Source organism: Apus apus, chromosome 5, assembly GCF_020740795.1.
Source record: "Apus apus isolate bApuApu2 chromosome 5, bApuApu2.pri.cur, whole genome shotgun sequence".
Lineage (NCBI taxonomy): Eukaryota > Metazoa > Chordata > Aves > Apodiformes > Apodidae > Apus > Apus apus.
The window spans coordinates 33265516-33282853 of record NC_067286.1 but is presented as its reverse complement, the minus strand read 5'-3'; the positions used below and the strand labels follow the sequence as shown (position 1 = coordinate 33282853).

The 17338-nt window shown below is 34.3% G+C and overlaps 1 protein-coding gene across 1 annotated transcript in view; it reads right to left on the bottom strand.

The window, feature by feature from the left end:
- Positions 1 to 394: 394 nt before the first annotated feature.
- Positions 395 to 17338, bottom strand: part of FMN1 (formin 1) — a 131892-nt gene continuing 114948 nt past the window's right edge. Inside the window, 4 exon segments of the mRNA XM_051621526.1 lie at positions 395 to 2648; positions 3614 to 3698; positions 12269 to 12418; positions 15537 to 15588. Coding sequence (XP_051477486.1) covers positions 2604 to 2648; positions 3614 to 3698; positions 12269 to 12418; positions 15537 to 15588 — 332 coding nt within the window. The 3' untranslated portion in view covers positions 395 to 2603.

The window sequence follows — 17338 nt, the reverse complement described above, 5'->3', positions numbered from 1 at the left end:
TCTGTTAATATTTATTGTCTAATACATTTTAGTTAAGGTCAGTGAGTGACCATTGTCACTTGAATCACTGTCTGAAGACACTTCTGGGTAATGCTAGGAATGTGTGATATTGAGCTGATTAATTCCATACAAGAGTCTTAAAGTGTTTATTAAGAATCAAATTGAGTGTTTTATTTTCTTAACTTAAAACCAGTCTAACTAGTAGTAATAGAGGATGGGGAGTCATGGGAAAGCTGGAATCAGAATCTCTCTTTTGAGAGTACAATCAAAGATAAGGAAGAAATAATGTCTCCATGCTATTTAAGTTTGGAATTTTCTAAAGAAACAGCCTAAATCCTCAAAGCTGTGGCAAACTGATAATCTGAAAAAAAGAATTATAAATCTGATCAAGGAATGCTTTATATCAGTAACTTTAATTTTAATCCCTTTTTATGTACATTTTTCAACATTTCAAAATGAAAAGTCAATTTGAACTGAAAAACAAACTTCACATTTAGAAATTTTGAAACAGGATATTTCAATAATTTAAAAACTTTTTTTCCATAATATTTTTCTAATGAGAATTTTAAAGACCAATCCTTTTTCACAAACTATGAAAAAAAATCTTGTTGATAAACATTTCAAGTAAAACATTTCATTGAGAAATTCCTGATAGAGTCAAATGGCAATATACACTGTTTCCATGATAGATAGAAAACCTATCAAAACTCAACACTTGTTTGTTTAAACACTCATCAGAATTGCCTTGCTTGCTGTTGTTCTTTGGCTTTTATAAGCATTATTGCTCTTGTTGTTGATTATCACTAATAACATTGGAAACAAATGTACTTTACCTATTTAGTGGAAGACAAAAAACCTGTATCTTTGGAATTTATTTCTCTGCAATGGGAATAGTCAAACTACAAATCAGATTATTTTGCTGGTATATTCTTAACTGGTAAGAATTATGCTTACACATCTTGTATATCTGCAGCATCTAGAAACTCAAAAACATACATGAGAATCTTGACGCCTTTATTTTTATTTATGCAGGACTGGGAGAGATATTATTCAAGAAACCTGAAGTATATGAAAAGTTCAAGTTAATTAATGAATGGAGGTCTCCACAAATGCTGTTTTCCTCAATAAGTGTACAGTTCTAGGGATGAGTTCTCCTTAGGTTTCATCACAGTTTCTCTGTCTAATCTGCTGTATGGATAACCCATGTCTGCCTCATGTATGCTCCTTCCAGCCTTTAAGCAAAGGACTAATGCCTTCCCGTACCACCTTTTGTACTTTTTTGCTTCACCTAATTTATCTTTGTAACCAACTTCAGACACCATTTTCATTCTCTCTCTTACGGACAGCAAGCAGAAGCATGTTTTCTTCAGTTTTTGTTCCTTTTCTTAGGCCATTACGTACTTCTATTTAATAATCACTGTTCTGTTTTACCTTAAATTAACTTCTGCTTCAAGATCTCTCCTTCTATGAATTAAAATCCATAAAATGTAGTAAGAAGCTGCAAGCAACAGTGGATATTCTGTAGGGCTTTTTTCAGGCTTTGCTACTTTACCAGCAATGGTTATAATGTTACAGGAGGAGAAAGAGACTCTTTTATTTCTTGCTCAAGTTTTACTTATTAAATTTGTATATATCTCTCTCTATATATAGATATATAGATACATATGCTGGAAACATTCTTCATAGAAATATAGGGGGACAAAAGCAGGCTCCATAATGTATTTTACAGTGAGATATTCACTGCTTTAAAAAAAGCTTTCCATATAATTGGAAGCCAGAGATTTAGTGGCAAATGTGTAACTTCATGGAGACATGTTGTTGTATTCTAGTTCACTGTATAATGACTAATAAACCCATCACTTAATTGAGTTGATATTTTTTATATATGCTGAAATAAAAATATACATTTTTATAATTTTTCTTTTGAAGCTCAAAATTTAGGAAATGTTAGGTTAAAACCATAAAAATAGTGAATCAGTTATGCCATCAGTCATAAAACTAAAGAATTTGAAGCTAATCCTTTTCATGTGCAAAATATTGTTTCCATTTCAATGTATGGCATAAGCTGAAGCCTTTATAAAATTATTTGTAGTAAAATACAGCATACATCTATAATTACATTTAGTCAGTTTTAGAAAGATATTTCCAATAATTAGACACTGTAAAATTACTTAGGATCAGTCAATTTTAGCTCAGTTCCTGATGAAGTAACAAAAAGTATTATGTAATCGTCTTCTGTGAGTTGAATGGCATATTTGCTCTCACCTACACAAAGCCCTGTAAATAACCTACAGGTTGTTAGTCATTACTTAACTCAGCATCCAAAATCCTTAACTCTTCCATATTAATGCATTATGCACAGAGTACTTTAAATAGCCATTAACAATCAGATGCATTTTAAGCAATGTAAGGAAGAGTTACAGAAAATAATTTTTACTTCCAACATAAAGACCCCTCTGAAAGAACTGAGAAGTCTTCAGTGGATTGTCTTCAAACAGAGCAGCAAAGCAGAATTCAGTATCTAACACAAGGTGCTCCCTGGGCCATGGGTGTAGTAAAGTATCATGCAAGGTATGAAGTCACACTATCATTTTAATCTTCTCTCAGTTGGCAGTCACATTGGCTTCCTTCTGACGTAGTCTTTCTTTCTGTTAAATAAAGAAAGAATTTTATTACCATTTTCTGTCTTCTCTTAAGTTGCCATAAGCATTTGGTCTAGAAGACTGAGAAATACTAAAGAAGTACTTAAGAGTTTTCTTTAATTAAAAAAAATTGACACCTTGTCAAATCCTGTGTGCCTTTAAAAACATGAATCTCTGAAGACCAACACAGCTAAAGAAAAACAGCTCCACTTAAAATTCATGTGTATCTAAGACCTTCTCTTGTCTGGAATGGCTTCTGTTGACATAAAGGCTCTGATTTAGTATTAGCTAGATGATGTTGTTTAATGCTCTATCCCCTGGTACGTTTGTATCTCTGCCACGTGCCCTGCAACTGATACGCTTTGCTGGGAATGGAAATAATGTACTGATCCCTTCATGTACATTTCCTTTCCTTAGTCTCCTTCTTCCTACAGTCTGAGAAATGCTGATCTAACCTATGTGCCTTGCCCACACACAAAATCATTAGTCTTCTTTTTGTGTTATACCAAAAAAACTTGGAAACAGCAAGGAACAAAATGGGGAATTAATACCTTCCACCATTCATCAACAGAGCAAGCAAGATCTTGTAAGTTTTTGGGAAAAAAACAGATAATCAACCATTGGACAAATATATGCAATGAGCCTCAATGAACTACAGAGCATGGAAGAAAACGAAAGATACTTCAAAGGAGTTGGGAAAGAAATCAGAAAAGCTGCTGATATCATATTTTGCTGCTGAAAATAGCAGAGCCATGCTTATGCACAACTAAACCTAATTTTTAAACTTAACTGTTGGACTACCATAGGGCATGAGTTAAAAAATTTCTCCTTACAAAGAAAATTACTCTGTTATGTGCAAAGGAAGCACACTGTGTCACCATTTAACAACAACAGAAACCCTCTATCATTCTGAATGACAAGAACAGTGTCACAAACCCCTTCTGAATGTCATACTGACAAACACATCATACCAGGCTAGCTGTAGGATTGATTTTCTTTGTTTCAACTTTCTTCTCTGCAGTTAACTTGCTTACTGATTGCTGAGCCATTTTAATTCTGAAACAAAACACAAAGAAAAGACATCATTAGATTCAAAGAAATAAAAAAGCTCTTTCGGCTGTGGTTGGTATATACTCTTATCCGTAAGAACGATCCCCATAATTTATTTAGGCACATTCACCCAACAAACTGCTATTACTATTAAAAGGCACTTAATACATTACCCAAAGTAGATGAGAATACACTTTTAAACAGAGAAAATAAAAGGAAAGGGACAGTCTGCCTGTATTGTTCACTGAAAATGTCACCAAGCAAACAATTTCTCTTTTCCTGCAAGATGTGGGCTTTATGGAGTATCTTTCCCACCAAAAAATCTGCAATGTCAAGACAAGATACTTCTCTGAAAAAAAACAAAACTAGCTGGCTCAATTTATTGTATATATAGAATATACTATTTTAGTAGGCCGTTTGGCAGGCTACACATTGTATTCCCTCTGAAAGCCTTGAAATGAAGTAATTTGCCAGTTTTTCCTTAATGTTTCCCCATTGCTTTACACAGAATTGACTGGCCAGCCTTGCTGATGTGGTAATAGGAGGAGAGGCAAATTAGAAGGGGATCTAATGTCTAGGGGTAGTTAAACCTGTCTTGTGTGTGGCTACAGACCATTCCACTGAAAGAACTACTGAGGTAAGGGAAAAGAAGAACACAGATTTGATTCCTCAGTTTCTCGCCTTTTGCTCTTAGGGTCTTCCATAGAGAACCCTTTTTGTCTGTGGGGATTTAAGAAGAATCCAATGAGTTTTAATCTGGAGGAAAAGGAGAAACAGAATTTAGGAAAAAAGGACTTGACCCTCCTCTTACAGCAGAGAGGGCAGGAGAAGGTATGGGGTAAACAGTGATAAAAAAGAAAGAAAATTCTTGGCACTCCTAAAGCAGAATCTGCCCAGCTATCAATGCCTTTAAAATGCTGAGGCTATAAACATCTACTTTACAATTCTGTATGCAAAAGGCAGCAAGAAAGTTGTGAATTAACTGATACAAGAAAAAAGAACTCAGCAAACAAATTTTCACTAATGCACACCAAATCAGTCTTTTACTATAAACAACACATTTCTTGGCAGTCTTGAACTGAAAAACTCCACTTTCTTGTCCTATTGAATTCTTTCCACTGGCAGAAATAATTGCTACGGCCAGTCAAAAAGCACTTAAAATACCACGTCCAGTTCAAACCACTTTTGACACACTCAATTTTTGAGGAATTTTGGAAGAAAAGCAAAAAGGAAAGCAGATTATAGCTGCAGTTACTGATGTGTACTTCCAGGCTGTAACACTAACAGCAAACTAGATTCTGGACAACTTATTTAAAAAATGTAGAACACATTCATAAGTTCATTATTGTGTTTATCAATGTTCAGTGTTGGAAACTAAAACTCCTTCTCTGAGCTATGTATTTCAGAAGCTTCTCTGGCATAGTTATCGGTTTTGTCTCACTTTCTAGTGCTTAAGAACAGGAGGAAACAGTTACGCTACTTTTAAGTAAACTTATTTTCAACTCTATTTAGTGACAATCTTGATTCAGGCTGTAACAACACCCTCAGATACACAAATATGAAATAATTATTCTATACATCTGAAGACTTCAAACAACAATTGATGTTCTTAACCTGTTTCTACAGGTAAACAACTAAGCTGCAACACACCATTCCATCTTTTTACAATTTTTTGTTAATGAACGGTTTATTTCTTAAGGATGGATGACAGCAACCACTGAACAGCATGGTATTCCTCACAGCAACAAAGTTTGTGCAAAGACAATTATGTATTTCAAGTGACAGTATTCAGTTTTAGCAGAATCTCACCAAGGGATCAACTCCTAAAATCTTCCCTTTTTTTTCTACCTTATTCCCTTTGGTCCTTGAAGTGTCTTCTGAATTTTTAAAAAAATGTTTATAGTCTGTATTTTCATCTGAAGGAAGAATTCTAGGGATTATAGACTTGTAGACTTCAAAAGAAAATTATTCCTGTCACCAATTTTGGCCTAGCTCTGTGTATTTGATTCCATATTTGCACAATTTCTGAGAAACCTGGATTTTTAAAAATAGAATGCATAGCCTAGAATACAAAATAAAGTAAACCAGATCACTAAAATGATTTGAATAATTTGATATTTAGCTCAAAAAAATAACAGGCTAATTATATGTTACACATTGTCTCTTTGGGAAAAAAAAACAATCACTTTGCTAACATATGAGTGACAAGATTAGCAGACATTATCCAGAACATAGGAGCATAATTTAAAAGAAATGTAACTCTATGGGATTTTTTAAAATAGCATTTCGCTATATGTTTAAGATACTTTAAAGAAGACTTTAAAAAAGCAGTTAGCTCAGTAGCCATACTGGAATGGTGCCTTATAAATAAATAAAAAAAAAAGTTAAACATGGATGGGATACTAGAATTGGTTATTTTGTTTGGAACCACTATCCTTAAAATGAGAAAAATGAAATAGCACAAAAACTATCAAATTCAAAATAATAAAACTGGCTAACAGCAGAAGTCTAATAATAGTTTCCCCCCCACTATTTCAGTTCATTAAAAAAACGCTAGATAGGAATATGTAATTTTAATTACATAAAGCTATGTAAAAGCTATGCCATCAAAACTTTTATATCCATCAAAACTTACAGACACACACAATATTCTTTACCTGCATCTAGAGTTGTATGTATGCACATTTGACTGAGTCTGTTATTGAAACAGGTACTTAAATCAAACAAATTGCACATTAAAGAATTACTAGCTAGTCATTAAACAAATTATGTTATTCAACCTAGGTATGCCTATTGTCTGTTCCCTCTAAATTTTTTCTATTACTTTTGCTTATGCAGAATCTTACATAACAGCAGGGCTACCTAGAGAGGCAGGGAAACCATTAAGACAGTACAATAATGAGCTGGAAAGAACAGGGACTAACAAGTTCTTCAATTTAGGGAAGTTCAATTAATATGTATTCTGAAAAGAATCTCAAGAGCCTTATCCTGGAGAAACAGTAGCAGAATCCAGCCTTGAGATAGAGCTTCACAATTTAAAACTCGCAGGCATAGGCAGAACAACACGAAAGAAGCTTCCCACCAGCCACTCTACGCCCCTTTCTTCTGAGGTTTTGTGGGAACTGATGTGCCAGGAAGCAGCTCACATGAACTGGACATGTACAGAGGCATGACCATGACGGGGAGCTTGGAGATGTGCAAAAGAATAGACTCAATGAAAATTTATCTTTTTTTTCCTTCCTTGTATCAGTACAAAACAGCATGGATGGACACACTATTCTAGCCACAGTTTAGAGACTTCATGGATGAGAAACTGGGATTGAATCTAATAGATGTGAAATCAAAGAGAAAGAAACTGGAAAAGTCAACAGAAGTATATCTAAAATAGAAAAGCAAGGGACACAAGGGTATAGTAAAACACACTAGAAAAATAGCAACAAGCACACTTCTGAACACTTCTGCACTACAGAGGATGAAGAGACCAGAAAGGATGGTAGAACAGCTGAATCACAAAACAGAGAGATAAGGTGTGCAGATGCTAACTTATCAAGCAAGGACACGAGGCCAAAATATTAAGGAATGCAGGTCGGGTAAGCCTTGAAATCTGACCAGCTGCAGCATGGATGTGTTCAAAGGAAAAGTTACCCTCCTTCAACAGTGAGCCAAACAGGTAAATATTCCTTAATTAATAAAGATGTGATGCCAATTGCAATACTGAGCAGTATTGTACATTACCACACAGTATGGAAAAAATAAATTGAACAATATTATCAAAACAATGTATATTTAAATAAGAGAACCATGACTTCAGTAATGCATATGGATCTTTACTATAAGCAATGGGAATATAATTAGCTTTTTCCTGTCTTTATGTGGCAGATTTTGTCTTCCCCTGTCAACTAGATGCAAGTCAGGCCTCTTAAATGAGAAGATATTAGTGAAAAATAGAGACATTATTTTTATTCAAAATTATTCTTTTCATTTTGTTACTAGGGACACAGAAATGAGATCTAAACACAAGCCAATGTTGGTTAAAAGTTTTCTTCATAAACTCATGAAAATACTTTTCCTTCTTGCAGGAAAAGATACTATCAAGTCAGAGACTAGCCAGATATTTTCACCCTTGCTTCCCATTCAAGTTAGACAGAAGAAGGTGTGAGCTGGCATGCTCCATCCTCTAAAGGCTCCAGTTAGGAAAACTAGAATCCCTTCTAAACAAGCCGCTTGCTACTCATGTATATTCAGGCTCTGCTGGTGTGTAAACCCAGAGACCAAATTTTCTGGTTCTCTCTCAACCTCTTGACATTCTGGAATAAACCATTCTTGTCACTTCTACAGCTCCTTCCGTGCAGCTGGTGGGATAGCTGTGGGTTATGAAATATCTTTGAATTACAATTTTGTGCCACTTGAGCTTTCCATGACTTGAAGTTCCAGCTTCTCCCATAAGACTGTGTTGGCACAGGAATTATTGTGCAGACCAAATCTTCCGATATGGGTGGAGATGAACAAGCAGGGATAGCTAAAGTCAACATCAACTGTTCAACCTAGAGCCAAGCTGCATACCCAGCTCAGATCCTTAATATAGCTGAACAGTGACTCGCCTTGTGAAACTACAAAATATCCCCATAGCTCAAATTCTTTTCACGTGTTACATGCCCTACTGCTCTCAGTCATAAAATAATCTCTGTATGCAGCCTATAAACTAATCCTTAAGTAACAGCACCACTTCCTGAAAATGCTGTCAGCCCACACAATGTATCAGGCTACATTCAGTCTCAACATTTTGGAAGACAGATGCCTGTTTATTATCACCTGGCCTAGCAGATGATTTTATAGAGTCCTTGGTTGGCTTCACAATTAGGAGTCTTATAACAGAATCTAAGTCTGAACATTGTCCATTTCTATTACCATATTGTACAATACAATTGCCTGATCAAGCCTTCAGGCTTAAGTCTTCTGGAAAGAACTTGGTCATTATTGATCAAATCTTTAAATTGCATTTAGAGTAAATGTTCACTAACAGTGGACATTGTAACAGTATAAATATAGTAAAATGTATGCTGTCAGTGGAATTTGTCTCCAAACTTCAAATTGCTAACATGCTTGATACATTTCTATTTCTTTCAGGATCTATGACAATGTTTTGAATATCTGTATGAAGTGGATGAGGCATACTCACTGCAAATAAAATTAGTAGTCTAAAAATAAGAAAGTGAGAATGGAATTATATGCAATCTAACATGGTGTAATTGTCTTGTTAAAAAAAGATAAAAAATATATATATACCTTTCATTTAGTCTTCAGTTATCATAATTTATAAACAGAAGGAAGCAAAAAAACCCAAAGCAGCTGATGCACCTTGATGTACAGACATACTCAATCATAAAGCAATCAACAACTAAAATGGGTTTTGATGCAAAACAAAATGTCTCCAACATTTGGTGAGTATTGTGTTGCATTTACATTAAACTGTAAGGGATGAAGAAGTGCTCATCAAAGCAAATTTTATTGTATTGTAGTTGCATTCTGGTCTTTAAGGGAATACGGTGTCTGAAATAAAATTATAATATTATTATCAGGAATATGGTTTTGAAAATGTTCTTAATTTTATCACTACAATAATTTATTTACCATTTATCATATAATGTCAATCTAGATTTGTAATCTATCTGTAACTCCATCTTGCATTCCTAAACAGTGTGCAAATTTTGTCCAGAAAAACAGACAGTGATTCAACTATATTTTCCAGCAGCTGATTTGTTTTCATGGTTAGTTAAATGCAGGGCAGCTCAGTTAAAGTGTTTACTTTAAGAAAAAGTCTCATAGAAATCTAATTAGACTTCTGCAGTTGTATTACATTTGGGAGCCAAGAATTTTTTAGACAAAACAGGCCCTTGCAGCTGAGGCTGTCATTTAGTTCAAGGCAATCTTCAAGTTTTTTCCTGAAATACAGTGATTTTAAAGTTGTCTGTTAAACAACACTAAGTAGTTAGTTTTGGGTACAAAATTTTAATTTTGTTTTGACTTTTTTTACTTCTATTAATTTGTAGCTAATAGATTTTTAATTATGCCTTTGCACAATGCTAATTCTGCATATTCTAATTACATTTTTTATGTTTTGAGCCATATTTCTTGGGAGACAAGTTATAATCCAATATTAACATTCCTATTTAAATGCAAACTGTGAAACCACTTTTAGGTATCTGTGATTAGCTAATTCAGACACATCTTATGCTGAGTTTCTGCAGCTCCTCCTGAAATTTGAAGGGTAATCCAATTGTAAACATGCTCACATAAGGCTATCAATCCCTCAGTTTCAGAACACAAGTCTGAAAACATTCTTACACTGATAGTTCTTCCTCTTTAAAATTCCCTTCAACACAAAGGAATTGGATCATGATAAACAGATTTTTATTTTAAATTACAATCTTTAAAAATGCAAGCGAAACAGTGCATCCAATTAATTAGCCAGTTAAGGAAGACAGCTGTCCATTCCTGTCATACTAAGGTTTTTAGTTATCGATGTGCACAATGACTGAGCTCGCTTTCAAAATTTCTTGGACAACAGCTCTTCAACTATTAGTCTCATAGTCTGTAAAACAGAACCCTTAAAAGGTCATGACTTTACACAACATTTTCAGGTTGTGAAAACAGTTTTTCCATCATTCTAACCTACTGATTTCATTAGGTTTTTCTTTTCAGTAGCGCATTACAAAAAAAATCAGGATGATTAAAACGGTTATTCTGCTCTAATTCACTTATTACACAAACAAGGCTCTGCATTTCAGCAGCTCGCTGTCTTGATTAATCACCCAAATTTTGAATGTAAAGGACAATAAATTGTCCATTTGAGATTAATGAAAGTTTGCAAAAATAATTTGAAGTGAACTCTGAAAACCAGTCTGTATAATCCAGAAAGTATCAGCACTTTGAAGTATTACAATAACAGAAGCTCTGCATTCTACTGGTATTGCTTTCTATTTATGGATAGGAATAAAGGTATCCATCAAAGGAACTGATGAAATATTTGTGCTTTATTTTTATTTGTACATTTTATTTATATACTTATTAAGATTCTCATCTCACCTCAGTAGGAAAGCACAAATATAACAGTTTGCATACAAAAAATATTTCTTCAATATAGTATTAAGAAAGTTTAAGAAGTGATGTAGTGTTAAAACATTTACAAGGTATTTAAAGTCCACTTCTTTGCAGGGATCATTTTATGCCATCAGCAAGGTGCTAACTACATAAAAAAGAATGGATGTATGGTCTGGAGTGTTGTTTTTTTTTCCCCTTGGCTAGTTGATTTGCATTCTGGCTAACTACTTTTGGAACAAGAATAAGTCACGAATCAGCAGAAAATACATCCTGGAGATTATCTTTATCATGGTTATAACAATCTGCTAGTACTGTTTACAGAGTTTTTAACATGAAAAATAAAACTGCATATTGATCTAGACACAAGGAAATAAAATATTCTTTATAAATATTTGCAGTTGTCAGCTTCTAAAATCAATCCAGTCATATCAGAGATGATAGAAAAATATACCACCTTCAAGGCTTTCAAATCTGTAATATCTGTAAAACAATCTTGAAGAGGTTGATAACTGGAAATTTATAATTTCTACACCTTGTCCTTTATAAAGCTATTTCTACATGAACTTACAGCCCCACTGATTTGGAGAAAAATGGAAAACGTAAGTGTAAATAAGTTTACTACTTACTTATTTTAGTAGTAAATAAGTTTACTACTACTTTTGCTGATAATTTTTAAGATGCTTTTCTCTTAATCTGTGTCAATTTGGAATAAGTACCTCGATTTATATCTCATGCTGAAATTGATTAATCCATTCTTTTTCTAAGTGTGACCACATCCACGTTTTAGGTCTACTCAAATGAATTGAGATATGGTAAGTATGGTATGCTTGTAGTGGAATTGTTTTTTCTTCATAAAAGATTTTAAGCTTCTTTACAAAAATCAAGCAAATAATTGAAGCTTTTTTGCCTTTTTTTTACTCTTAACTAATAAAATCAGGAGACTGTGGTGAGATCTAGCGGCAAGTAGTTTGATGTCCTCAGCAGGACACCAAAAGTCAGAAGTAGTGCTGTAAATTCAGTGTGGGGCTTCGACACTATGCTAAGTGTGGCCTGAATCTCTGGGGCTTCCCTTTGATGCAAGTGCAGTATATTAACTGGAAAAGCATTCACTTTTATTTGTCTGTACTGTCTGCGACAGCAATATCGCCTCATTTAGGCTAGTTCAACATGAAAATGCACAGAGAAGCAATCTGTTACAAATTAGCACAGCTCCCCTTTCATTTTACTAGCTAGTAATTGGAAGGGGTTACAAAAGTGTAATTTATCAGATTATATGTGTTTATCTTTTTGTGGGGACAGCATGCCTTTGCTGAATTTTCCTACGCACCCTGAGGGAATAATCTGTCCTTGATGTCCATTAGATCTGAAAGAAAACAATGACGCCTGTGAAATATAGGAGTATAATTTGTTGGGTTTGAGAAGGAACAGTTTCCCAGACATCTAAAATGGTATTAATGACTTTATTAGAACCTTACCGTTCCTTGGAAATGCTTTTGCTCTCTCGTTTCCAAATGGTCTTGAAGTCACTGCAGAATTCGTACCACACCGTGAAAACGTAGTTTGGTGTGATCTCCTTCTCACCAGGCTTTGGCTTTATACCAAAGTATCCCACTGTCTCTTCAAAGCTACGAGGGAGGGGGAAAAAAAACTGTCAACACATAAGCCCACTAGGGAAACAATTTCTCTTGAGGGCTGGTTCCTGATTCAGTAGGCAAGGCTGGTAATTACTTTAACTTCCCCTTAGCCTTGGAAATCGTTGCAGAAATTCATGTTGAGTGTAAGTAACTTTCCAACACCTACTTCATTCCCAGAAGGAGAACTTAGAGATGCATGAGCCATCGTAGAGGTATGTCACACAGACAAATCAAGGGCATTCAATTTTAAAGAGAAAAACTTAACTTCTTGCATTTCAGGAACTGCTATATTATATACATGTATTTATTTTTACTCTGCAGCATTCCATGAAGATCTTACTATCCCATCTATCTTCAGTTAAAGAACTATGGAAGAGTCACGTGCCAAGTAAGGAAAAAAAGATCCAGGCTTGGTTAATAAGAACCTTCAGGCACTTAGGGAGAATTGGGAGTAGCAACAAAAAAGCCACAGACAGTGCCAATAGCCAGTTTGCAAACTTTTTACTGAAAATAAATAATCTCCTTCCACGTGTCACCTAATTTTATGAAAATTGACTGCCAAGATTTTAATGCCTTTAAATGTTATAATGTGGCTACTAAAATGCACTAGTCTTTTATTGTAGATAATACTTCCAATAGCATTTTAACCTTTATGATATTGCTTTGCATACATAACATGGAATTACTAGGTGCATGGAGACTTATCTAATCAAAACAAAAGAAAAGCATGTTCACTTTTGTAAAGGTTGAATCACTTTGCCAAGTAGATGTAACAATCATGGAAGATTCGGTGGTCCTAAAAATAATGCTAAAATTCACAATGAAAGCTAACAACATATTTCAAAATAACTCATTTTTCTTGAAACATTGATTTTGTTTAAGCAAAATAAAGTTACATCCTTCTTCACAGTTGCCAATAGGTCCTAAATGTAGAACACAGGAAGTGTAGATCTTGAAAATAAGGACTTGTAAGAAGTCTCCAACCAGTCAACAGATGTTACTTGAGCAACAAATGCAGCTTCAGAAAATATTTCTTTTTTAACTTATACTTGCATTTGCATAGTCCACACTGCATATTTTCATACAGAATTGCCAAGGTTAGGATCAGGGGTTTTTGTGTTAGGCTGAAATTCAAGCTTATAGCTAGGAATGAAGAATAAAGTAACTATAAAAAATACAGAAGTTAGTTAAATATATACTCCGGCTGCTTCACAAAGTATATAAGCTTGGATTTTAGCCACACAAGGCAATATGCTCTGGTTTTCTTGACATTTTAAAGATGGATACACCTTCTAGGATATGCTGAAGAATCTCGCATATTGCTGAGAGTGAGCTAAAGTAGTTTTTAAAATCCTCATATATAATAACCTTAACCTTTTACATTTCCTACACAGGTTTTGTATGAAACATGTAACTATATTTCAAATTACTGGGGGATCCATGGTAAAGGAATCACAATGTATGAATAAGCCCATAATATTCAGAGCTGAAGGGTCCTGTAGTGACACTATAAGGAGAAAACAATAAAGAAAAAGCTAGTATAGCTTTCAATACCTGTGGGATTTCAAACTCTAAAAATAGTAAAATATTTTTGTCATAATTGCATGGTTAAAATAGTTAATTTATAATGGAAAATGTAATTTCCATTATATTCAGTTGGGTCAAATATTTCTCAGCTGTTCATACCCCTTGACTAGGAAAGCTGAACCAGGAGCAGCAAGACCAAAAACTCTCTTCTCAGGTTTGTTTCATGTAACAGCAGCTCCAGTAACATTATGCTTTCCTTTCCCTGACAGAAACCTTCTCCATCCCAGATGTGGCTGATACAGTTGTCTCTGTGACTTCTGGGAATCTGAATTCCTGCACACTCTCTCTCTCACTCTGCCTTCATCCTGACACTTACTCCACACTCGTCTTCATGTTTAATCTTCAGACCCTCCCTCAGTAGCCCTGGTTTCCTTTCACCCAGCTTAATCTAGCTTCCTGGGCTGCTTTCTGACTTTCAAAAGTAACAGATCCTTTCAGTAGGAATTTAAAATACTGAACATTTAGTTAGCAATTGAAAAAACTTTTTTTTTTTTTTTTTTTAAAAAAAAAGAAATCCGCTAACTAATTCTTTATGCAAATAGCAAATTAATTGTACCTCCATACCCTGGAATGTCTACTCTGCTCCAGAAAGGCTACATAGCAGGTAGAATATGAAAGAGCCTGTGCCACAAAGGGTAGGTTTGTAGCTATGTAGAAAGGAAACAAGACAGCCATCGCACTTGACAGATGAAATTAAGATGTAAAGCCCCAGTGGATGTCAGTCAATAATTCAGCAGTTTAGACACCTTCTGCAAGTAAATGGAAACAGTTCACCAATGACTTGAAGTGCATTTGATAGGTGTCTACTTTTTAACTGTCTAGGAAGACTATTCTAGGTGTTCTAGTTAGGTGGAGTGACTCTGGGCTCAGAAAAGCAACATAAAAATCCAAATTACCACAAATCTGCCTTTAGTGACTATGAAGAAAAAATACTGACAAGAGGTTAAAAAATAATTTACTCCAGTTGATTTTAGCAATTCCATAGCTAACACAAACAAGGTTTAAAGCAGATTCTTCACTCTCACAAAACTATATTTTGGTAAACAACATTTATTATAAATACTACATTGTTAAATATTTTTATCTATTTATCTATGAATCAATTAATCTCACTCCTCCCCCTATTGCGCCTCCTTTGGTCTAAGTAACGCACAACTACTCGAGCAATAAAAACATTAGGATTTCACCGGTTTCCAAGTATACTGTATTCAATAGCCTAAGTGATGAAAATGTTCAGTGACGGTGAAATACATTATTACTACCTTAAGGAGTAAATCAGTTATTACAATATTCTGTAAAACTCTGACTGAATTCAATGTTGACAGTAATTAAAACCCCAAACATAATCCACTGCTTTGCTAACATCTCAGCTGAACTTTGTCCTGGAAGACCACAAAAAAAATTTCAGAAAGCATATTATTTCTTTGAAGTACAGATTCTTTTGCCTATTTAATGTAATTCCTAAGATCAATAATATCTTTGACCAACATAAACTGTCAGAAAACACTAGCAGAAACCTTACCATTTTTGTGCATTTTCCAAACTGCTCTCCTCCTTTTCACGTTCTTCTTTAGCTGCCAATGAAAAACATTTCAAAGGTATAAATTACTGCCTTACTGTTTTAGAAATTCCACAGAGTAAACAACTCTTATGTTCAAAATTGGATAGGTTTTACACTGAATATAATGAAAGTGATAAAAATTTGCTAGTTTTCTTGTACCTAAATGAATGCTTCTACTGCACCAATAAAGTGCATTGGATTAAAAAAAAAAAAATTAAAATCCATAGCACAACACATAGTGGTAGATACTAATTTAATAAAAAGCAACAGCAACTAACCAAACTTGACTTTCAGATTAAAAATACATATTATGAAGTTCTCTATAATTCTTTATTGTTACAGACCAGAACTTAGAAATTTAAACCTGGTTTTGCAGTGCAAATAATTGGAAGTTCAATTGGAGTAGAACAGGTACCAAACATAGTTAACATGAACTGTTCCATATAGCTATCAAGTTTTTGTTCAGGAAGCTGGAAAGTGAAAACATATGTATAAGTTTTAAATGTATGGTATGTACATGATATTTCTGAAAAAGCAGCCAGCAGTTTGAAATATGGTCGGTGAATCTGAGCCCCTCTGTTACAGAATGCTCACAGGAACTACTTAAAGGATTTGATTTTCAAGGGATGGGCATTCTCTAGTTTTGAAAATGTTTCCTAAGCTGGATACTCCAGCAAAAGCACTAGTTTTCTCACAAAATGCTGATCAATTCTTCCTACTACAGTGGAGCAACTTTAGCTGTTGTAGAATACCACATATGTAAAATGGTACTAACATGGAAATGTTTTTCCTATTCCACATTAGAATAATCCTGTAAGTGCAAATGTTAATATAAACAGATTTCAAACACTTCTTCATAAAAATATAAAGAACTGTATTTTTTTGCTGCTCCATCTATAGGACTGCAATGGCTGGCTGAAATGCAGTTACCAATTTGAGTTAACTGACAAGGCCTCTGAGAAACTGATCCTGAATGATTCAATTTCATTGTAAGGCTACTGATACAGAGATTTGTACTGACAGTTTAAATAATTTAAAAAACTGGATTACTTCAGAACATTTGCTGTTAACAAAACTAATTAGTTTCAACTCTTATGCTTACCTATACTGGGCAAGTGTGTTGGAGATACTTGCCTAGATTATTTCAGTTTGGCAAAAGTCAGAAACAATGTCATGTGCCCTTTGCAAGGAAGATTATTAATTCTGTATCATTAAATTCTCCACCTCAAAACTTGGTGGCAGGACAACTGCAATTGAAATAGAGTGGGCAGCTCTGATTTGTTGTGTTCGTCTTAGGCTCCTGAGAATATCAGCTAAAGTTAATCAACTATACTTAATTCATTATTTCCACAGATCTTCCATTTTATATCATTAAAATTAGAAAATATGAGTTGGAATTACAAAATTAACTACATATAGACAAACAAAGATGGTTAAAAGCTGAACTGTGTGTAAAATTGTACACTTTATGATTACATTATCACTTCTTTCTGGTTCTTAAGGAGATGAAAAAGTGTTAAGTAAGGCAAATTTCCAAACATAGCTATATTCACAGCTACAACAGAAATTGAGTATGCTCAGGTCCTTCCACATGTACAAGAACACAATAACATGCTTAAACATTTATAGTTAGGTGGTAAGACCTGACTTACTGCTTTATAATCTTGTAAGAACAGAAAAGAAATTCTAATTTGTTATAGAAAGAAGGAAAAAAAATGTGACCTCTAGGAAGGAACACACAAAGTTCACATTAATGTATGTGT